Source organism: Chenopodium quinoa, unplaced genomic scaffold, assembly GCF_001683475.1.
Source record: "Chenopodium quinoa cultivar QQ74 unplaced genomic scaffold, ASM168347v1, whole genome shotgun sequence".
NCBI classification, from domain to species: Eukaryota; Viridiplantae; Streptophyta; class Magnoliopsida; order Caryophyllales; family Amaranthaceae; genus Chenopodium; species Chenopodium quinoa.
Window position 1 is genome coordinate 6,708,545 of NW_018744633.1, and position 23,452 is coordinate 6,731,996.

Consider the following 23,452-nt stretch of genomic DNA (forward strand, 5'->3'; position numbering starts at 1 on the left):
CTGAAGTCAGCTTCAGAACCACTTTGCCCTTTCCAAGTACCTCAGAGCTGCTTGAATTTCCCATGTAGACTTGTTCACCTTCCTTTGCATCTTCCATACTGACAAACAGGTCCTTGTTAGCACAGAAGTGTTTAGAGGCACCAGTGTCCACGATCCATTCACTGTTGTTCTCAACCAGATTGACTTCAGAGACAACTGCAGCAATGACATCTTCATCCTCATTCTCAACCAGATGAGCATGATCCTTGTTTCCTCCACTCGATTTCAGATTTTTCTTCTTCTTGTTTTTGCACTGTGAAGCAAAGTGCCTCACTTCACCACATGACCAACACTTGCCAGTGACTTTCTTCCCAATCTTGCCCTTAGCTTGGAGATTTCCCTTCTTCTCAGAGTTCCCCTTCTTGGCACGATTATCACTTGCTTTCTTGTCAGAGACAGCACCAGATTCAACAAGGTTAGCCTTGATTGCTAACACATTTTTAGGCTTAGAGGAAACATCCTTAAGCCTATTGGCTTCCTCAATCTTCATGTGGCTCACAAGTTCTTCTAGGGTTAGATCCCTCTTTTTATGCTTGAGGTGATTTCTATAATCACACCAGGAATCAGGCAATTTTTCAATCAAGACATTAGCCTGAAGGATTTCACACATCTTCATACCCTGAGCAAGAATTTCAGCAACATAATTTTCATACACATGGACTTGGTCCATGATAGGCTTTGTATCAACCAATTTAAAATTCAACCAATTTCTAGTCACATACTTCTTTTTCCCAGCATCATCAGCACCATATTTTTTCTCTAATGACTCCCACATCTCCTTAGCAGATTTCATATTAACATACAAATCAAATATGTTGTTTTTCATACTGTTCAAAAGATGACCTCTAACAAATTTATTATCACGATCAAATTTCTTGATTTCAGATTCATTAGCAACAACAGTAGTGGTCATCTGACTGGAGCTAGATTCTTTATTCCCATGAACATGAGTACTAGGAATTTCAATCATGGTATTGGTTTGCTCAATAGGTTTTGGAGCATCCCTAAACAAAACATAATCAATTTCTACTTGTTCAAAAGCAATCAACATCCTTTGTGACCATCTCTTATAATTAATTCCATCAAGAGACTCAACCTTAGACAGATCTAGGTATAGACGAGTTTGAGAATTGCTAGTCATGATATCAACAGAATAAATCAAAATATTTCGCTTCTAAATTGTTGGTAAAATAACTGTTGAAATCAATAACAAACAAAAGATTAGAACTTTCCTGGATTGAAGATCCCAAACTCACAGTCGCGCCGTGGAACAATAATCCACTGCCTTAGAAGCGAAATACGCCACCACCGATACAAGTTTTCTAGTGACGCACACCCCCCAAGTTTAACGCAACTCTCTCCGTAATCCGTGCACCTGAACTCGAAGAGTGGAATTGCTCAAGAACTGTTCAGATCTCAAAAGGTAGGTTTGTGTTTTTGGCTAGAAAAGTGAATGAATATCATGAAAAAGGTATGAATCGTATTTATATGAGTCCTAGAAAAAGAAACACGTAATCAAACCGACCTAGGAAAAAAGGCGGGCCTGATCGGACGAGCTGCCGCCCGATCGGGCGCGAGATCAGGTTTTTCCAGACGTAGTGTCGTGCCCGGTCGGGCGAACACCGCCCGGTCGGGCGATCTAGAAACCCCATCCCGGGCGAGCCATCGGGCGAATCCGCTCGATGGGGCTCGTCAAAACCTTGAGTCCGCCGCCCGGTCGGGCGAAGCCCGCCCGATCGGGCGCGAGAGATCTCGTAGAAAAACTCTTGTCCGTCGCCCGGTCGGGCAAAGCCGCCCGATCGGGCGCGAGAGCTTCCGTTTTTTCCTTGACCACCTTCGCCCGATCGGGCGAGAGCCGCCCGATCGGGCGCGAGTCATCCGATTGCATTACTATTTCCAACACTTAAAAGTAAAGCAGCAGCAAAAATACTGAGAAACAGCAACAAAGAAAAGACAGCATGACAAGGGGGAAAAAAGCCACAATTAATATCATCTTTATCTTTTTTTTTTTTCCTTTTGCACACAGATGGCAATAACCATCATCTTTGAGATAACTGCATCAGTACTGATTGTTAATGCATGGTACAAAATCAAATCACACAACCAAATGATTCATTGTTCTGCTTCTGATAAATGGTATACTTTCAACATCATAGAATTACAATAAAAGTTTATAACAGATTACTGCACCTAAACACAACATCATCAACATGCTTCTGACATTTCTCATCTGATAGACAGCCTTAATATGACGAATTCAACATAAATGACAAGTGAAATTATGCTGTGCTCATAAGTGAGGCATCAAACACTGATCCTGAATGCAGAGGTGAATGTGGCTTAGGTGGCATTTGTAGTGACTCAAATGGCCCTTCCAACATTTCTACAACTCTGTTCATTGGCGGCCTGTTTGAGGGATATGGTTGTATGCACCATAAGCTCACCAAAATCATTTTCCTCTCCAACTCTTTTTTGCCATCGCCCATAACCTCATCTATTGCAGCTTTTTCCATTGGCTCAAGTCCATTGTATATCCATTCGGGAAAGTATAGTTCACTGCTGTACTGAACTTCATTAGTTGGATTATTCCTACCACAAACTAGGTCGATGAGCATCATCCCATAGCTATAAACATCTGATTTATGGGAAATGCCACCAAAATTTCTACAAAAAACTTCAGGAGCAATATACCCAATTGTTCTCCTTGCTTCTGACATTGAAATCATACTATTCTGTGGTGGACAAAATCTAGCAACGCCAAAGTCAGAAATCTTTGGGCGAAATTCTGCATCAAGCAGAATATTATGAGGCTTAATATCAAAGAGCAATATTTGTATATTACAACCTCTATGTAGGTAGTCTAGTCCCCGAGCAATTCCAATCGCAATGTTGAACACAGTTTCCCATTGCAATGACTGTCTAATCTCTTTACCATATATAAACTTTTCAAGAGATCCATTAGGCAAGAACTCAAAGACAAGAGCTCTTCTGTTTCCTTCGAAACAAAATCCTAAAGAGTCACGACATTGACATAATTAGTCCTGCTAATGCTTAATACCTCATTGATGAAATCTTTCCCATCACCCTTTAAAACCTTCAATTTTTTCACAGCCACGAAACGACCATTTTGTAGTCTTCCTTTGTAAACACTTCCAAAACCTCCTTCACCAAGTTTATCACTGAAGGCTACATTTTGATCCCCTATTGTTCTCCTACTCCATAGAAATGAAAATTTACTGGTTTTCCGTCTTTTATATACACAAATGATCAAAGCAACCAACATCATTGTCCCTACTAGTGAAGCAGCTGCACCTGTAGGCAACAATCATAGAAATGTTTTCTAAATTTTCAAATTTCTCATTTCCTCTTTTAGAAATCCTTTCTACTAGAATTAATATTTGTAACAACGAACAAGTATATATCAAAGTGAAATGTATGCCGTATCCATGACAAGTATAATACCTGATCCAAAGAGTAGTTTTTGCCGTCCAACTGCACAAAGGAACAACTAGTAGATATTAATTTGTGCTTATGCATCAATCCCCGACAACTTATCTGAATCTAATATTGCAAGGTCAAATATTTATTTTGGAATTCTGCAAATTTATCTAAGATGGCTTAATTGGCCTTAATATTAATATTGAAATTTGGAGGATAGTTTTAGATTCACACATCAAACGGAAAACCAGGAATATTTTTTGTAAGAAACTTCCTATGCAATTTGAAAATTAACTGCCTTTGGAAACTTTTTTTCTAAAATAAGGCCAATAACCACACAAGGATTCTGTGAAGAATTTCCATTTGAAGTCATGATGATCACTTTACAATCAATACTTCAAATTAACTCGATCGAGTTGGACTCAGACAATTTTCACTGTATGATTTGTTGTAATTTGTAATAAAGGTCAGGATGGTTAGCTATCCAAAAAAGTAAAGAGCAAAGTGATGAATTATGTACCTGGTTTAGATGCACTTGGTAGCAGAGATGCAACTGGTTCAGAATACACTAGTGGCTGATCAGGTCCATCTCTACAATAACAAACGAACTGATCTGAAGATGGATCTGACCCACACCTGCCACCAGACTCCTGACACTTAGAGCAGGCAGAGAAATTCGCTTTGTACTCCATCTTAATAGCTGTCCACTTGTTTAACACGTTAAGAAGTGAGGCATCCGTGCTATGACTGAGGTCATCCACCACTCTCTTATCTACCAGAAAAGTAACACTGTTGTAGCACGAGCATGATGAGGCCATCCTGCTGCTACTTGATGTGTTACCAAAGTAATAAGCAGTACCATTGGTACCATCACCATTGGAGCAAGAGAAAGTCTTAGAGTAATATCTGTTGTAACAATCACTAGTGCAACCATAGAACAAGATAATATCTGTATAACCGGAGGCTGGTTTTAACGACGGAGGAAAGATTGTCCTGCTTGCACCTTGCAAATGGCACCTGTTAAACAACCTATTTAAGGAAACATCCATGGTATGGGATGATGTATTGATGCCAAGCACCTGCAATCTAACTAATTCATCTTGATGAAGCATTTTAATAGTAAGGTAAATTCGAGTATTATTATTACAGCGGAGCAACAAGTCTGAGATTCCACAAATATCAGGCCTATTAATTCCCCAAAATGGGTACCCGACGTTTTGGATTTTCCCACACGAGAATTGAAAAGAACTAGAGCATGCTGTATAATTTGCATTCTCAGAATTTGACAAGAAAACAATAGCTAACAGCAAGATGATGCAGGTTATGAAGGGAAATTGGATGCTTAGAAAAGCAGTGGAGATCATTTTTGATAAAATGAACAAAAGCTTTTCTTGCAGCAATATTAGAAAAGAGAGAAGTTTGGTCTCATTTAAGGTGGCTATAGGTTAAGCATGAAATGTAAGCCACACGTACATATCATCATACGATATTTATCAGACAAAATTTGACTCTTTCTTTACTCACAGAAGTACATACATAACATTAAACTTATCAGCTAAAATTTGACACTTTCTTCACTCACAGAAGTATATACATGAGATTAAACCCGGCCAAAATCCAAAACTGATTTGTCAAAAACTCAAATGTATTAGCTAGTTAGCTTTGAATTCTATATGTTGTTGAAAGCATTTTTGTGCATGATATAAGTTTTTCAAATATAACCACAATTTTCAAATATAAGTTTTTTACTGAGTAAATTTTGCTAAGCTAATAAGTAACTAAAAATGTTTTAATTTAAAAATATGTGTTAGCAAATGTGTTTAAATGAAATGTGTCAACTAATATGAAAAGTATGAACTTGTGAAGTAGTTAATTATCTAAGTCTTTTTTCTTTTTTGGCAACTAGTGCCAATTCAAAGTCGAGTCTTCTTGATGATATAAATCGTAACCTACAAGGTTGGAAGTTTCTTATGTGGGGCTTATAAAGAACTTTTGCTTAAGTTTAATTTCTTCAAAAATAGTCACATAGATTACACCTTTCTTTTACCATCTGTCCTAATATAATTGTTACACTTTTTCTTTTTAATGGTATAGATTTACTACTTTTTAAGTGCCCCTTCTTTTGCCTACCAAAAGTTGGGTCTCACACTCTCCATAATACCATTTGTTTTAGAAAGAAAATCCACTATCTTGTATGTTATATCACATATATTTTTCTAGAGTACAGAGTAACAGATAAACTAGCAATAATTTACTAGGTACGATATAATACGCATAGATTGGAGGAAGTTATGTGAATACTATATAAACTCAGAACATATGTATCAACTAAAGAGAATTGGAGGCACGTAACATGTAAGTTGTGAATGAATTGAGAGTGTATATACTCAGTAGTATTTAAGCCCCTACGGCCCAACCCCCTAAGAAGAATAAAAACTAAGGTATTTACTAATATATCCCTATAAAGAAAGTTACTAAATTTCCCCTTAAACCAATCTCTGACTTCAAAGTTAGCAGATCCCAGGGCTTACTAGTTACATACTATGGATCCCTATAAATACCAAATGGTCACATTGATGCATTATTTTCAGGTATTATATAAAGGCCGACTGTAATACCCCAATTAGCTCTCCCCTCTATGGCTCTAACCTCTGCCCTCAAATATACCCCAAATTTGGGCGCGCACTTGGGCATTAGAGGCTCGACCCGGAGGTTTGAGGTTCTATACGGAGGCAATTATTGGAACACGGATCCAGGACCTGATCAATCATCATTCTTTACAGGTAATTTTGTTTTCATAAGAAACAGATTATGTGCCTGTTAACAGTATGTACAAAGTATTTTGGATGTGCTAGCAAGATGGTGAAGGTTATTAATAATTGAAGAGAAAGACAAGACAAATGAAACTAGAGATAACTCTTTTTTATTTTTACTGATGTTTGAAGCACTCGTGTTTCATGTAGCTCAGGTCATTGAGGAACTCTATATGAAAGTAAGCAGGAAAAGTAATAAAAGCACTCAAAAAGGAATTCGTAGATAGCTTAGTTAGCAAAAACACATTCGATTGAACTGGATGCAAGACTCAGCATCAAACAACATGAATGTAAAGAGTATGGCAGTGAACGAGTTTAGCCCCACTGTACATTATCAATCACTCCCAAATTCCTGCTTTATCCTACTTGTTTGATCAAATGGTAGTATTAGACAGCATGATGGACTTACTGCAGAAGAAGTTCAACTGATGAGCCTGGCAGAGCAGCAGCACTTCTAGCCATTTGGTGCGAGTGGTCAATCTTGAATTCTTGACTGTTATTTCCTCCTCTAACTTCACCTACCATAGATCTATCATGAAGTAACTGAAATGGGAAATATAGCAGCAGCAAAAAGCTGAAAATCAGCAACATAAAGAGAAGCACAAAATAAGACAGTAAGACTGACCAAAAAAAAAAAAGAAGCATGATCACATATCATCTCTCTTTTTTTCCTTTAAACAGACGACAATGACCATAGTCTTTGAGATAACTGCATCAGTACGTAAATTAAAACAGTATTGATTAGTTGTTAATGCTGCTACAAAATCAAATCCCACAGCCAAATGATTCATTGTTCTTTTTCTCATTTATGTCATACTTTTGGCAGTCATAGAATTTTACAATAAAAGTTTACAACAGATTCGTGAACCTAAACTGTACTTCATCAACATGCTTGTGAGTTGTGACATTTCTCATCTGATGGTGATAGACAGCCTTAATATGACATACGAAATTTAAGCAAAAACAGAACTTATGTGGTGCTCATAAGTGAGGCATCAAACACACATCTTGCAGGGGAAGATGAATGTGGCGTAGGCGGCATTTGTAGCACCTCAAATGGCCCTTCCAACATCTCTACAACTCTATTCATTGGCGGTCTGTTTGAAGGATATGTTTGTATGCACCATAAGCCAACCAAAATCATTTTTCTCTCTAACTCGTTAATGTCATTATCCTCAATCCCATCAACTGCAGCTTCCTGCACAGGCTCAAATCGACTGTATATCCATTCGGGAAAGTACAGTTCACTATTGTCATGCTGAACTTCATTAGTTGGAACTTTCCTGCCACAAACTAGGTCTTGAGCATCATCCCGTAGCTATAAACATCTGATTTATGGGAAGCGCCACCAAGATTTCTACAAAAAACTTCCGGAGCAATGTACCCAATTGTCCCTCTTGCTTCTGACATTGATATCAAACTTTTCTTTGGTGGACATAATCGAGCAAGGCCAAAGTCAGAAATCTTTGGATGAAATTCATCAAGCAGAATATTATGAGGCTTAATGTCAAAGTGCAATATTCGTGTGTTACAACCTCTATGTAGATAGTCTAATCCCCGAGCAATTCCAATTGCAATGTTGAACATAGTTTCCCATTGCAATGGCTGTCTAATCTCTTTACCATACATAAACTTTTCAAGTGATCCATTAGGCATGAACTCAAAGACAAGAGCTCTTTTGTTTCCTTCAAAACAAAATCCTAAAAGTCACGACATTGACATGATTAGTCCTGCTAATGGTCAATACCTCATTGATGAAATCTTTCCCATTACCCTTTAAAACCTTCAATTTTTTTACTGCCACGAAACGACCATTGTGTAGTCTTCCTTTGTAAACACTTTCATAACCTCCTTCACCAAGTTTATCTTTAAAGGAATTGGTTACTTTCTTTATGTCCGCATATGTGTATCTTTTTGGCGCAAGAGATCCATAACTTTGTAAAAAGGCCGCTACATTTTGATTCCCTATTGTTCGTCTACTCCATAGAAATGAAAATTTACTGGTTTTCCGCCTTTTCTTTGCAAAGATGGCCACAGCAAGCAACATCATCACTACTAGGACTGAACCAGCTATACCTATAGAACAATAATCATATAGAAGTTTCCTCAATTTTGAATCCCTCATTCTCTTTCTTACAAACACTTTCTACAGAATTTATATTGGTAAAAAGAGAATTGTATGTACAATACCTGATCCTAAGATTAAATTTCGTCGTCTACCTGCACAAAGAAAACTTGTAGGCATTAGTCAGTGCTTAAGCATTAGCCCTTGCGTAATGCTAGTTAATTTTATGTACAATACCTGATCCAAAGATTAAATTTCGTCGTCCACCTGCACAAAGAAAACTTGTAGACATTAGTCTGTGCTTAAGCACTAATCCTTGAGTGATGCTAGTTTTTTTTTGCTACGTCTATAAATATAAATACAAATTCTTCATTTTCATATATAGATTGAGATCTTTCTTGAATCCTTAATAGTACTACAAGTAAGAAAAAATTCATCAAGCAGGGCTATCAAAGAGAGTATCAAACCTATGAATCTATGATAAACAAGCTTGGGCCACAAGTTCAAGGAGGTTCCACCTCAAAATCATATGGCAATAAAGGGAGTAATCCCTTGACCTTAAATTATTAAGTGGACATAACTTTCTTTTTTTCAATATGGAATACATATCCTATTACTCCTTTTCATTTTTACACTCTTTCAATGTGGGAACACTTTCAATCACGTGTGGGTTTGTTCATGGTCAACAAACTATCATTTGTAAGCTCTTTTGCCATTATCAATCAAATTTCCAAGCTTTCATCTTATATTTTCCTCTTATTCATTAAAATATACAAAGTACAAGCTAGATTTACGGTCTATAACAGCTTGGTGGTCTATTAAATTGTCGAGGAATACTATTGTAATTATAAAGTTTTAGACTTTTACTTCTTCTATCAATCAGTTGATTTTAAAAGGAAAACTATTGAAATGTAAATGAACCAAAAATAGATTTTTACTAAATACATACGTCAACTATTTTACCTTTCTATTATTGAGTTATCTCCAATAAGTAAACATGCTATTATGCTAAGCTCAAAAATTATACTACCAAAAGCAGTTAGTAATTGCTTGCAGTCACGATAATCACTTAACAATCAATATTCTAATAACTTCCATCATAATAATCAGCTTGAACGATTTAACCTCAAAGACTTTTGAAAATTATTTGTCAATGTGATCGGTTGTAATAAAGATAAGGCTTTTTTGCTATTCCAAAATTAAAAAGCAAAGTAATGAATTAGCACCTGATTCAGAACATGTTAATGGATGAGGCCCATCTGGGCAATAACAACCGAACTGATCTGAAAATGGATCCTCTGATGATCCACAGCTGCCGCCAGACTCCTCACACTCGGAACAGGCAGTAACGTTCACCGTGTACTTAAAGTTAAAGATTGACCACTTGTTTAAGACACTGTGAAGTGAGGCATCCGTGCTACGTCTGAGCTCATCTACCGCTTTGTTATCCACAGGAAGAGTTAAATTGTCACGGCACGAGCATGACGAGTTATTAAACCTGGTGATTTCTGATGCGTTGTCAAAATAATAAGCAGTACCATTGAAACCATCTTCGTTGGAGCAAGAAAAAGTCTTGGAGTCATTTCTGGAGTCACAACTACTATTGCAACCGTAGAATAAACTTATATTTCTGTAATCTATGTTTTGGTTTAGCTTTAAAGTGGGTAGAAAGGCTATTGAAGAGCTTATATTACGCAAATAACACTTGTCATACAGTATACTTGAGGAAATAGTGATGGTATGGAGAGATGTGTTGATGTCAAGCACTGATAATCCAATATATGCATATTGAAAAGCGTTCATAGTAGTAAATGAAGAAGTATTATCAGTGAAACCATTACAGGTTAGTTTGAATTCTGAGACTCCACAGAAGTTGGGTCTTTCACCTCCCCAAAATGGATACCCAACATTTTGGATTTGTCCACACGAGTATGGAATATTGCATGCAGCTGTATAGTTTGCACTCTCACAATTTGATAAGGGAGCAACAGCTAACAACAAGAAAATACAGGTTATGAAAGGAAATTGGATGATTATAAAACCATTAGAGATCATTTTTCATAAAAAGAACCAAGGTTTTCTAGTAATAAAATTAGAATACAGAGAAGAAGTGATACTTAACCGAGAGAATATAAAGCCTAAACTTTTGGTAAAAGTGATGCAATAAACTCATAAATTATTAGATGATAGTACTCCATAACAGTTAAATCAAGATGTATTTAAAAAAGAAAAGTGGGGCTATTCTTTCACTTCACATATGAAAATTCCAAACTGGCTTGTAGGTTAGGATAATATGACTATTCTCTTTTTTTTTGGGGCCCTAAGACACTACCCCTTATATCATCAAGAAGACTTGGATTTACTTGGACAAAAAGTCACAAAAAGTATTTGGGTCCCTACGACACTACCCCTCAAAATTAAGAACCCACTAAGGTATTTACTAAAGTATCCCTAAAATTGAAGTTACGAAATTGCCCTAACTTATTACTACTACGATTTACCTAAAAATTCCAAATGGCCACGTTGATGCATTATGTTCAGGTATTTTATTCTACTAACTTAGGCTATCTCTCCTAATTTTCGACCTGATATTATAGCCTGAGCGGGGGTTTCTTAGGAACACACTTGATTTAGCTCACCTTGTTAGTTTGCAGGCGAGCAATAAATTGGATTTCAATTTGCAGTCAGCTTTGGGAAAATGGATCCAAATACTATCAATCATCATTCTTTACAAGTAACATTGTACTAAGGGTCTGTTCTCATATGTTTATTTTCAGTTCAGTTCAGCTCAGTTCAGTTCAGTTTAGGTCAGCTCCTAATTTCCCTCTCTTATAAAATATTCATTTCAGTTCAGTTGTTTAGCTTAGCTCAGCTCAGCTAAGTTCACTCAATGAGAACAAACCCTAAGTAGTACATTTTAAGTAGCTACCCTAAACTCCTAAAGAACTGGGTGATAAAGTACGCACCTGATTGTGAACACACTTAAGGTTGCTCCATGCCTCCACCTTGGCAATAACAAACTGTACGAATTATAGATCCCCTAATGATTCCCAACTGCCTCAGACTCCTCACACTTGGAAGTTGGAACAGGCTCTGCTGTCAAGTTCGCTACGTATCCTATCTGTTGGAGACCTTGGACACTCATAAGCGAGGCTTTTGTGCTTCAAGCTCGCTCACCCCACTCTCATCCACTACATATGAAGTATGTGACAATGATCTTGCAGGAGCAGAACTTGACTATCCTGCTTATGTTCAATGAGTTACAAAGTAAAAGAGCAGAACCATTGGTACACATCATAGTTGGAGCACCTAACAGACTTGAAGTGATATCTGGAGACACAATAACATGAAGTCTGAAACCCCACAAAATACTGGCATATGCCTATTACATCCCCTAAACTGGTACCCAAGATTTAGGATATGCCCGAATGAGTAAAGAATAAGGCAACCTGTATAATTTGCATTCTCATTATTTTAGTAAGTGAACTGCAGATAAGGTTATAGATGAAGAAAAAGCGGACACTAATGAAACTGGAGATCATTTTTATTGATACCTGAGGTCGCTGAGGCACTCTTCATGAAAGTCAGAAAGAAAACTACTAAAAGCACCCAAAAAAGGAACCTGTTGCTTGGCTAGCAAAAAGACATTCAGTTGACTTGATTTCAAGACTTGGCATCAGATAACATGAATGAAAAGTATATAGCAATGAATGAATTCCAGTCCCACTGTACTTTATCCATCTCTCCCAAATTCCCATTCCTCTATCCTAGTTGTTTAATCGAGTGATGGTACTAGACAGCGTGTTGGCTTACTGCAGAAGAAGTCCAACTGATGAGGCTGGCAGAGCAACCACACTTCTAGCCATTCGGTGCGAGTAGTCAATCTTGATAACTGCCATTCCCTTGTGTACTCTCCCCTGCCTTCACCTTGAGTAGATCTATCAGGACTATCACGAAGTGATTGGAAATTGAAATGGACTTAAAGTATAGCAGCAGCAAAAAAAACTGAAAAACAACAAAGAAAAGACAGCAGGATAGAAGGAAAAAAAAAAAAAGGAAAACAATCATATATCATCTTTATCTTTTTTTCCTTTTGAACAGATGGCAATATCCATCATCTTTGAGATAACAGATAACTGCATCAGTACTGATTGTTAATGCATGTTACAAAATCAAATCACACAGCCAAATGATTCATTGTTCTGCTTCTGATAAATATTGTACTTTCAGCATCATAGAAGTACAATAAAAGTTTATAACAGATTCATGCACCTAAACACAACATCATCAACATGCATCTGACACTTCTCATCTGATAGACAGCCTTCATATGACGAATTGAACATTAAGATGTACTCATAAGTGAGGAATCAAACACAAATCCAGAAGGCGGAGGTGAATGTGGTTTAGGTGGCATTTGTAGGGACTCAAATGGCCCTTCCAACATTTCTACAACTCTTTTCATAGGTGGCCTGTTCGAGGGATATGGCTGTATGCACCATAAGCTCACCAAAATCATTTTCCTCTCCAACTCATTTTTGCCAACGCCCATAACCTCATCAACTGCAGCATTCTCCATAGACTCAAGTCGATTGTATATCCATTCGGGAAAGTATAGTTCACTGCTGTCCTGAACTTCATTAGTCGGATTATTCCTACCACAAACTAGGTCAATGAGCATCATCCCATAGCTATAAACATCTGATTTATGGGAAATGCCACCGAAATTTCTACAAACAACTTCTGGAGCAATGTACCCAATTGTCCCCCTTGCTTCTGACATTGAAATCAAACTGCTCTTTAGTGGACACAATCTAGCAACACCAAAGTCAGAAATCTTTGGGCAATATTCTTCATCAAGAAGAATATTATGAGGCTTAATGTCAAAGTGCAATATTCGCATATTGCAACCTCTATGCAGGTAGTCTAGTCCCCGTGCAATTCCAATTGCAATGTTGAATATAGTTTCACATTGCAATGACTGTCTAATCTCTTTACCATAAATAAACTTTTCAAGAGATCCATTGGGCAAGAACTCAAAGACAAGAGCTCTTTTGTTACCTTCAAAACAAAATCCTAAAAGAGTAACAACATTGACATGATTTGTCCTGCTAATGCTTAATACCTCATTGATGAAATCTTTCCCATCATCCTTTAAAACTTTCAATTTCTTCACTGCCACGAAACGACCATTGTGTAGTCTTCCTTTGTAAACACTTCCATAACCTCCTTCACCAAGTTTATCTTTGAAGAAATTGGTTATTTTCCTTATGTCTGCATATGTGTATCTTTTTGGTGCAAGAGATCCATAACTTTTCAAAAAGGCTGCTACATTTTGATCTTCTATTGCTCGTCGACTCAATAGAAATGAAATTCTACTGGTTTCCCGTGTTCTGTTTGCACGGGTGACCAAAGCAACCAACATCATTGTCCCTAGGAGTGAAGAAGCTGCACCTGTAGAGTAACAATCATAGAGAAGTTTCCTCAATTTTCAAATCCATCTCCCTCTCTGTTAATCCTCTCTACTAAAACTTATATTTGTAATAACTAACAAGTACATGTCAAAAGATAATGTATGCAGTACACATAATAAGTATAATACCTGATCCAAATAGTAATTTTCGTCGTAAACCTGCACAAAGGAATGACTTGTAGACATTAATTTGCTGCTTTGTGCTTATGCATCAAACCTTTGATGCTAATAATTTGCAATATCAAATACTTTTTGAGATCATTTTTATACATTCATTTCTTCCTTAAACCCTAACTGAGATAGACTTGTTTTCTTATTGGACGTTGGATCATTATTAGGAGTGAAAAGATTCTCCTAGTTTCCCATTATTAGATTTTTTTTTTTTAGGAAATTAGATTCATTTAATTAGGAGTACAAAATTTATTTTGAGAGTACTGTAGAATTGTAGATTCACTTTTTATAAAAGTTAATTTTAAAAGAAAAATATACAAAACTAAGTGACCCAAGTATAAGATTTCCATTTTTTTTTTCCCTGATGTGTTATCTTCCAATAACCAAACATGATAATATTGAAAAATCCATATGTTAAAACAATCAAAAGTAGTTAGTAATTGCTTTGAAGACTTGATAATCACTTTATAATCTATTTTAAGTATCAACTAGATCAAGTTGACCCTAAAGCAAATACTTAGTATTTAATATTTCACTGTAATCTATTGTAATAAAGCTGGTGAGCATTTCAAAAAACAAAGAGCCAAGTAATGAATTATGCACCTGATTTAGATGTACTTGGTTTAATACACTTAAATGGCTGAGGTCCATCTCGGCAATAACAAACGAACCGATCTGAAGATGGATCTGACCCGCAACTGCCGCCAGATTTCTGACACTTAGAACAGATAGTGAAGTTCACTATGTACTCCATCCTAACAGTTCTCCACTTGTTTAAGACATTAAGAAATGAGGCATCTGGGCTACGACTGAGCTCATCTACCGCTCTCTTATCTACCAGAAAAGTAAAATTGTACTTGCACGAGCATGATGAGTTACCTATCCTGCTGATGTAAGTGATGTCTGATGTATTACCAAAGTAATAGGCAGTACCAATAGTCCCATCATCGTGAGAACAAGAAAAAGTCCTTTAGTAGTATTTGGAGTAACAGTTATTAGCGCAACCATAGAATAAGCTTATAAATCTATAACCAACCTCTGGCTTCAATACGGGAAGATAGGTTATATTGTTTAAATCTGGCATAGTCAAATAACACCTATTGAACTGAAAATTTATGAAAAAAACCATGGTATGGGAAGATGTATTGATGCCAAGCACTCTTAAACTTAAGGTGGCTTTTGCATTTTGATATACGATCATACCAGGGTTATTTAAACTAGAATGTTTACAGTCGAGCAAGAAGTTTGTGATCCCACAGTATTTGGGCCGATTACTTCCCCAAAATGGATAACCAACATTTTGGAGATGACCACACGAGTACGGAATAGAGCATGATGTATATCGTGCATCCTCAGCATTTGACAAGGGAACAACAGCCAAAAACAAGATGATGCAGGTTATGGGAAGAAAGCTGATGCCAAAGAAACCAGAGATCATTGTTAAAAAAATATACAAGTATTTTTTTTTTTCTTGTAAAAAAAATATTTAGAGAGGACAATATATGAGTGGTCAAATTTAACTTTCAACAAGCACTTATACATACCGACTGAAGTTTAGCCGTTTTGGCCTCATTTAAGGTGGTTCAGGTGGATATTCGTGAAGACAATTATAGTCATGCGTATGAAAATGTGAAATGCAGGCAGCACAGTTCCCTTTTTCTGTTTAAGTTGCATCATTTAAAACGTTTATGCTATTCACAAACATTTCTTAACCACTACACTTTTAAACTTAAAATATGAAGTAATCAACAACTACTTTGTCATACAAAACTCTATGCAATGAATCAATGATTGATGTGAAAATTAAATTAAAACAGGTTATCATATACTCTATATTCACATTATTAGTTATTACACCTAGCTCTATGTGAAAATTCAGGGCACGCATGAAGCGAATTGAAGACATAAAAAGCAATAAGACTCAAGTTCACATAAGAATCTTCCAACCGTGTAGGGGTACAATTTATCATCAAGATTTGAGTTGATCAAAGTTGACTTGGATTACATATATGGGTAGCCTGAAGTTGTGAATGAATGAGAATTTATGACAAAAATTGAGTTTTAGTTTCACTGTATCATCTTCTTGCATTACAAATCTCTCTTTCTCTTCCTTTTGTAAAGTATATTTTTGCAATAGCATTTAATTATGTGTGTGTCTGTGCGCAATGATATAAATCAAGTCATCTTTGCAATGATGTAAATCAAGTCTTGTGTGTGTATGTGTGCGTGTGTGTGTGCAATGATATAAATTGTCTGTGCGCAATGATATAAATCAAATCATCTTTGCAATGATGTAAATCAAGTCTTGTGTGTGTGTGCACACGCACAAGCGCAATGATATAAATCAAGTCTTGTATGTGTGTGTGTGGGGTATATCTTTGCAATGATTTAAATCAAGTCTTGTATTTAATAACCCATTCCTGCAATTTTAACTTTTAAAACACAAAATAATCAAACATATTCATAAACAAACACACAAAAAAAAAACGACTTAATTTAGCTACTCCCATAAAAATCTGACTTAATCAAAAAATAATAATTGTATTTAAATAGGTCTTAATTTTTATTAACTAAACACTACTATCCTGATTTAAATTTTCACCTTTTAATCAACCAAATCCTATTATCTGGTTTTATTATATTCATTTCTAATCAACTAAACCCCACTATTTTTTAATTGTACTATTCACCTTTACTTTATCTTCCCTTTTTATTTATATTTCTAAACATATAGAAAGCAAAAGAGACATTTATTTGGGGACAAAAGGAGTGCCAAAAATTGTACCTTTTATCCAAAGGACTTTTGGTGCATCAGTGGGGATGCAGATGGCTGATCAAACTAGTGACTTGGGCAGGGTGTTGCCTGAAAGTAGGAAGTCATTTAAAGAGAAAACTAAGAGGAAAAAGAGGCTCAGTAGATTCCAAGATGGAAATGGGGAGGGGAGGGGGTTGGGGTGGGGGATGATTTCAGACGGGGTTGACACATAGTGAGGAGGCAGCATGGGAGGCTTCAGAAGGGGCTCCTACAAAAATTGGGAGAGGAGGAAAGGAAATAGAGTTGTCTGTCTGGACTTAGCTTGCTAGTCTTAAGACTAACTATAATGAGCTTAATTTTTTGTCAAACCATACGACCCTAGTGTAGGACTCCCTGATGATCCCCAAAACCCAATCTGCCTCCAGAGTCCAGACTCCTCTCAGGCTGAAAAGTTCAGCAGTTTCTATGTTTTTCATCTGTATTGGCCACTCATTTGGATACTCATAAGCAGCAATTATGGTTAAGCTCACTTATCCACTGCTAAACACTGTAAATGTGACATTGCTCTTGCTGGAGCAGGAATTACCTATCCTGATGAGTAACAAAGTAATAAGATGAACCACTGATACAGTACTACAGTAACATTGTAGTCAAAGTAATAAAAGCAATATAGCAGTCATAAAACAAACAAATTTCCTAGTAACCGCCGCTTGGCTTTGGTTTGGAAAGCAAAGTTGACATACTCATATCTTGCAAATAACAATTAATAAACAAACAATCTTGAGAAATAACCATGGTGTGGGAAGTTAGATTCATGCCACAAAAGCTTGATCCAACAAATCCATTATGAAATATGTTCATAAAAGGGTGATTCTGATCATAATGACAAGTGAGCTTAAAAGTCTGAAATACCACAACACAAACCTATTAGCTCCCATAACATTGGATATACCCGCAACAGTAAACAAAAAAAAATGCTTCACAATATGCAATTTCATTATTTGATAAGCGGACAGCAGCTAACAAGATTATTAAAACAAAAAAAAAAAAAAAAACTGACAACAAAGTGGACACTAATGAAAATGGAAATCATTATTATTGATATTTAAAGTCACATGATAACATATATCATTTTGATATCTCCTACAACAATAACTTCAATAACTGAATGTTCAAAAATCACGTCCCATTGCCATATAAATACACTTGACAAGTTGACATATCTCTCATGGTATTAAAGCATGGACATACCTGACCTCACGTGGTAGTTATAGACAAGGAATCCATCATGGATCCTGTAGCAGAAGACAGATTTGGTTTGGGAGGCAATTGTAACAACTCTGATGACCCTTCTAACATTTCTACAACTCTGTTCATAGGAGGTCGGTTTGCCGGATATGTCTGTATGCACCATAAGCTCACTAAAATCATTTTTTTCTCTATCTCCTTTTTATTGTCATTCAACATCTGATTAACTGCAACTTCCTCCATGGACTCAAGTCGATTGTATATCCATTCAGGAAAACACATTTCACTAGTGTCATGTGTTTTGGTATTTCTACCGCAAACTAGGTCTAAGAGCATCATCCCATAGCTATAAACATCTGATTTATGGGAAATGCTGCCATAATATCTACAAAAAACTTCTGGAGCAATGTACCCAATTGTCCCTTTTGCTTCCGACATTGTTATCATACTATTCATTGGTGGACACAATCTAGCAAGGCCAAAGTCAGAAATCTTCGGGCGAAATTCTTCATCAAGAAGAATATTATGGGGCTTAATGTCAAAGTGCAATATCTGTGTATTACAGCCTCTATGTAGATAATCAAGGCCCCTAGCAATTCCAACCGCAATGTTGAACATAGTTTCCAGCTCCAATGATTTCCCAATCTCTTTACCATATATAAACTTGTCAAGAGATCCATTAGGCAAGAACTCAAATACAAGAGCTCGTTTGTATCTTTCAATACAAAAGCCTAAAAGAGTGACGATGTTGACGTGGTTAGTTCTGCTGATGCTTAATACCTCAGTGATGAACTCTTTCCCATCACCCTCTAAAATCTTCAACTTCTTCACTGCCACAAAACGACCATCATGTAGCCTGCCTTTGTAAACAATACCATATCCTCCTTCACCAAGTGTATCTTTGAAGGAGTTAGTCATTTTCCTTATTTCAGAAAAAGTGTATCTTTTTGGGGCAAGGGATCCATAACTTTTTAGAAAGGCTGCCACATTTTGATCCCCTGTCATTCTACTCCATTGAAATGGAAATTTATTGGTTCCTCGTCTTTTATATGCACATATGAACAGAGCACTCAGCATCACTGTCCCTAATACTACAGCAGCCACACCTGTAGAGAGGAAATTAGAGAGAAAATTCCACAATTGTAGATGCAGTTGAATTTCCAATAAAGAAAATTTAACATAGAATAAAGAATTTCAAATGAATCCTCTCCTATATGTACTCCATTTCAGAAGGAAAAACATTAGAAATCAAGTGCATGTAAAATTTATTTTTTGCATGCATGGGGCATAAAATCTCTTCACTGTAATATACAAATCAAATATACTGCAGCATGACAATAATAATACCTGATCCAAGGATTGTTAATTTTCTTTGTTCACCTGCACAAGGGGTATAAATATTAGTTTGTATGTGCATATCAAATACAAACATTTTCGTCCCAAACTTAGTCTCCCATGACTTATTGCAGATAACAGAAATTAGAAAAGGCATTACCTTAACACCCCTTAACATTAACCCATGGATTGTAAATGTACTGACAAATACAGAGTACAAAACGCAACAACAACAAAGCTTAAGTCCCAAAACGCTACATTTAAAATAAAATAAAAAATTGTGTACTCCTATCACACGAGTCAAATGCTTGATTAGGTATATAAGTGAAGGGGAGAGTCTTTTTCCTGTGCTATTTTGGTTTGATTTTGTAGTTTCCGGTGGATTTATGCATGGAAAGAAGGAAATAAAGTTGTGAACAATTCGCATGATTGTCTTCGTTTTCCCCAGTAGATAGAGCAAACATGAGACGTTCATAATTTTCTGATTTAATTAAAAAAAAAAAAAGACATGTACCTGATCGAGAGCACAAAAATGGATGAGGTCCATCCTGACAATAACACACAAACTGATCCAAAGATGGGACATCAACTGATGATCCACATCTTCCGCCAGACTCCTCACACTTGGAACAGGCTGTGAAGTTCACCATGTACTCCATCTCAACTGGCCACTCTGTTAGGATTCTCCAAAGTGAGGCGTTTGCGCTTCTAAGTTCATCTAACCGACTCTTGTCCACCGGAACAGTAACATTGTTCTTGCACGAGCACAACTTTCCTATTTTGCTGATCTCTGATGGGTCTTCAAAGTAATAAGCCAAATCATTAGTATGATTATTAGAGTTGGAGCAGGTAAAAGATTTTGAGTGAAATCCAGAGACACAATCAGAGCAACCATAAAATAAGCTTATGTAGCTATAATTGCTGTCTGGCTTCAATGTGGAAATCATGGTTATTTTACTTGTATCTTGCAAATAACAGGTTTCCAACAGCTTAAGTCGGGAAATAGACATGGTATGCAAAGATGTATTGATGCCAAGCACATTTAATCCCAGGTATCCATTATTATATATATTCATAGTAGGGAACTCTGTCCCAGCAAGACAATTAAGCTTAAAGTCTGGGATGCCACAGAATCCAGGCCTGCTATCCCCTCCCCAAAACGGATACCCAATGTTTTGGATCTGTCCGCACGAGTATAAATTAGAGCACGCTGCATACTTTGCATCCTCACCATTTGCCAAGGAGAAAGCTAGGAAAATAATGAAGGTTATGTAAGGAAGATGGGTGCTAACAAAGAAACTTGAGATCATCATTCTGATGGTGTTCAAAACGCTTTTGTGCTTCATGTATATCTTTATGAATGTCAGCGTGAATATTAACATAAAATAAAGGCCATGATGGCATAAGGATTAAAGGATGTAAGAAAGTTCCAAACAAATTAAGCAGGTAAACGTCTTTATTAGCAAAGATATTTGACTTGATTTGACTAAAAGACTTTGGTAACATGAATGAACAGGCGTCCATGCATAAAATGAAAAATATTCCCTAATTCTTTAAAATCCTCTAGATTCAAAGTTGCCAATAAGGACCCTTCTTGACTTTTTAGTGGGAGTAGTTTTCCCTTTTTTTGGTGATGATGTTATTTTTTGTCTCTCATTCATATGATAGTTCTATATTATAAAAGAATTAAGTACATAAATTTAAATATACTAAGATGGAATCCCGCATGGAACTTCTAGAGCATATATTACATTATCTTTTACTTTGTATTGTTTATGATTAGAATGCTAGCTGCCATGATTCCAACGTTAGAGTTGCAAAAAAGTGTAGTAGATGATGCCTGGATTTATAGAACAATTTTTAATCAATAATTTATTCTACTCTTGTTTAGGCAGGGCCGGGTCTGATATTATATGGAACCAGTTGCGAAACAGGACTACAGGGAACTTATATAGTACGGACTCTATTGAGTACGTTCTATTTGTGACTTGTATGCTTGCAACTAGATTATTAGCTCAGCAAGAATCATATGAGCCGTCTGACCAGTTTAATGACAAATAAAATAAGCAAAATACATAAAATCATCACATTATTATAGTAAAAGAATTTTTATGACTTGAACACATCATTTCCTAGAAAATGAACAATGCAACATATAAATAAACACATACTACTATGAGTACTACCTCTGCTCCATAAAGTTCTACATATTTTTGATTTAAAGTCGTTTTATGGACATTAACTGTTTAATAACATTCCTTTATTCTTTTCTTGACCATTGACCCTCACACTCTCTCCGACACTCTATTTTTCTTTAAATATATTTAACTTACACTTATTAGCCAAAGCAAGTGATCTACAAAAGTTACACACTCAATTTGCATAAAATGGTGTTTACATACTATTTTGTCAGTATAGAAAAAAAATCAGAAACCAAATGATACACAGGAATCCATCAAGCTTACATCCTTTCTCGCCTAAAACATGCCTCCATTGATTTAAGCACTGTTCTCCTCGCCTTTATTTCACTTGTTTAAAGTCTTATAAGTTCAAATAATATAAGCGGTAAAAAAGAAAAGATAATACTCCCTTTGTTCCAAATTAGTTGACACGTTTTAACAATTGACACCCTTTACAAACTTTTGTGATTACGTATATAGCACGTTTTAACAATTGACACCCTTTACAAACTTTTGTGATTACGTATATAGCACGTTTTAACAATTGACACCCTTTACAAACTTTTGTGATTACGTATATAGATAAGATAAGACTGTATGATTTCATTAATCCTTTCAAAGTTTCAAAAAAAAAACCACTTTTTATAATTTTTACTTATTAATTTAAAGTTGAATCTATGCATAAGAACATGTGATCAAAGAAACACGTCAACCGGAGGAATTATAAAGTCTAATAAATTCAAATAAAACAATGATTGATATTTTCAACTAATATTAAATTTGTTTAATTATTTGAATCATTGTTTGAAGTTTTTTTTTTCCATATATGCATTGATAATACTGATACAAGTAGTCAAGATTTCTCTCTCCAAATAAAACCAATTATGTACAGTCAATCAGACAAATAATTTCAACAAACTTTATAAATTATGATAATGACAATAATTGAAACTAAAAATGTCCAACAAAATATAAAAGGCCGAAAGAAGCACAGAACTTGATCAAGTGGCAATAATCCCAATTCAATAAAATGTGAGAGAAATTACCTCCAAAATCAATTGATAATTAAAATGCCGAAAACAAAACCGACGCTTTCAAATTTGCTGCACTTTCCTCTTCAAAAATTACCATTAAATCAAATCAAACAGCAGCACAAAGGAATTATCATAAATAAATAAAAATTGATGTGTATGATAAATTATTACCGTGATTACTGCAAAATTGATGAACTAGCGGAATGCAAATTGAGCAACTCATTGAAGATTGAAGATAAAAATGGCGATTTGAAAAAGAGTTCATTTTTGATTAATTTAGGGAATCTAGAGATAGAATGAAGCTGAAGTTTTAGGGGAGTAAAAGTTTGTTCCAAAATCCAAATTGGACACTGTAGAGAGAATCCCTAGTAAAATTTCTCAGTTTTGTAAGGGTTATCTAGCTTCTACAAAATTGTGATTGAAAATTTAGAGGGGTTAATTCGGGTATTTTGGTTGGGTTCGGTAAAGTCGGATTAGGTTGGGACGTTGGATCTATTTGAACTTGAGTCATGATAATTTATTATGTCTTTGCGAGTTGAAATAAAAGTTATACTCCCTCCGTCCCTGAATTTCATTCCTCCTTTCTATTTTTGGTATTTCAAAATTACATTTCTCCTTTCTATTTTTGGTAAGTTTTTTTTAGTAAATCAACTATCTTTTTCTGTTTTATATTTAATGTTTTCTCACTCATCCTTACCTAATCCCACTCATAATCCTTGTGCCAAATTACAATGAATATGATTGGTAAAAAATTTTCAATTAGGAGCATGTGATTGGTCCTTTTTTTTTTTGCAAAGGATTGATGACATGTCATGAGTAATAACTAATCTATCTTTGTACTTCCCATTGCATTATCTAATTATTGTTATTTGTTTTATTCTTTCCTCCTTAATTCCTGTGT

General features: G+C 35.8%; 1 protein-coding gene and 1 pseudogene across 6 annotated transcripts; both read right to left on the reverse strand.

The window, feature by feature from the left end:
• Positions 1 to 2,130: 2,130 nt before the first annotated feature.
• LOC110701482 lies at positions 2,131 to 12,433 on the reverse strand (annotated as a pseudogene).
• A 102-nt stretch (positions 12,434 to 12,535) lies between these two features.
• Positions 12,536 to 23,129, reverse strand: LOC110701362 (LEAF RUST 10 DISEASE-RESISTANCE LOCUS RECEPTOR-LIKE PROTEIN KINASE-like 2.1). 6 transcript variants are annotated; one of them, XR_002507340.1, is made up of 6 exons: positions 22,723 to 23,129; positions 22,564 to 22,632; positions 19,852 to 20,127; positions 19,350 to 19,382; positions 16,785 to 19,108; positions 14,772 to 15,411 (listed from the first exon to the last, which is right to left on the reverse strand). XR_002507340.1 is itself a non-coding variant. In XM_021879016.1 (4 exons), the coding sequence occupies exons 2-4, from the start codon at positions 14,751 to 14,753 to the stop codon at positions 12,701 to 12,703; spliced, it is 1,290 nt and encodes a 429-aa protein (XP_021734708.1). In that variant the 5' UTR covers positions 14,754 to 15,411; positions 16,785 to 18,002; the 3' UTR covers positions 12,536 to 12,700. The 6 variants fall into 6 exon arrangements, 3 of the variants coding, with proteins under 3 accessions (XP_021734708.1, XP_021734707.1, XP_021734704.1); XR_002507339.1 differs by having other exon boundaries at positions 19,852 to 20,136; XM_021879016.1 differs by lacking the exons at positions 19,350 to 19,382; positions 19,852 to 20,127; positions 22,564 to 22,632; positions 22,723 to 23,129 and adding exons at positions 12,536 to 13,809; positions 13,958 to 13,987 and having other exon boundaries at positions 14,603 to 15,411; positions 16,785 to 18,002.
• Positions 23,130 to 23,452: the final 323 nt, after the last annotated feature.

What these genes read in the sequence shown, in the direction of transcription:
- LOC110701362 (XM_021879015.1), bottom strand. Translation starts at nt 20,719, where the DNA reads ATGTTAATATTCACGCTGACATTCATAAAGATATACATGAAGCACAAA. An exon ending in ATTTTTGTGCTCTCGATCAG is followed by an intron (nt 19,383 to 19,851) that starts GTACATGTCTTT and finishes CCCCTTGTGCAG; the next exon opens with GTGAACAAAGAAAATTAACA. An exon ending in ATTAACAATCCTTGGATCAG is followed by an intron (nt 19,109 to 19,349) that starts GTATTATTATTG and finishes TCCTCTCTACAG; the next exon opens with GTGTGGCTGCTGTAGTATTA.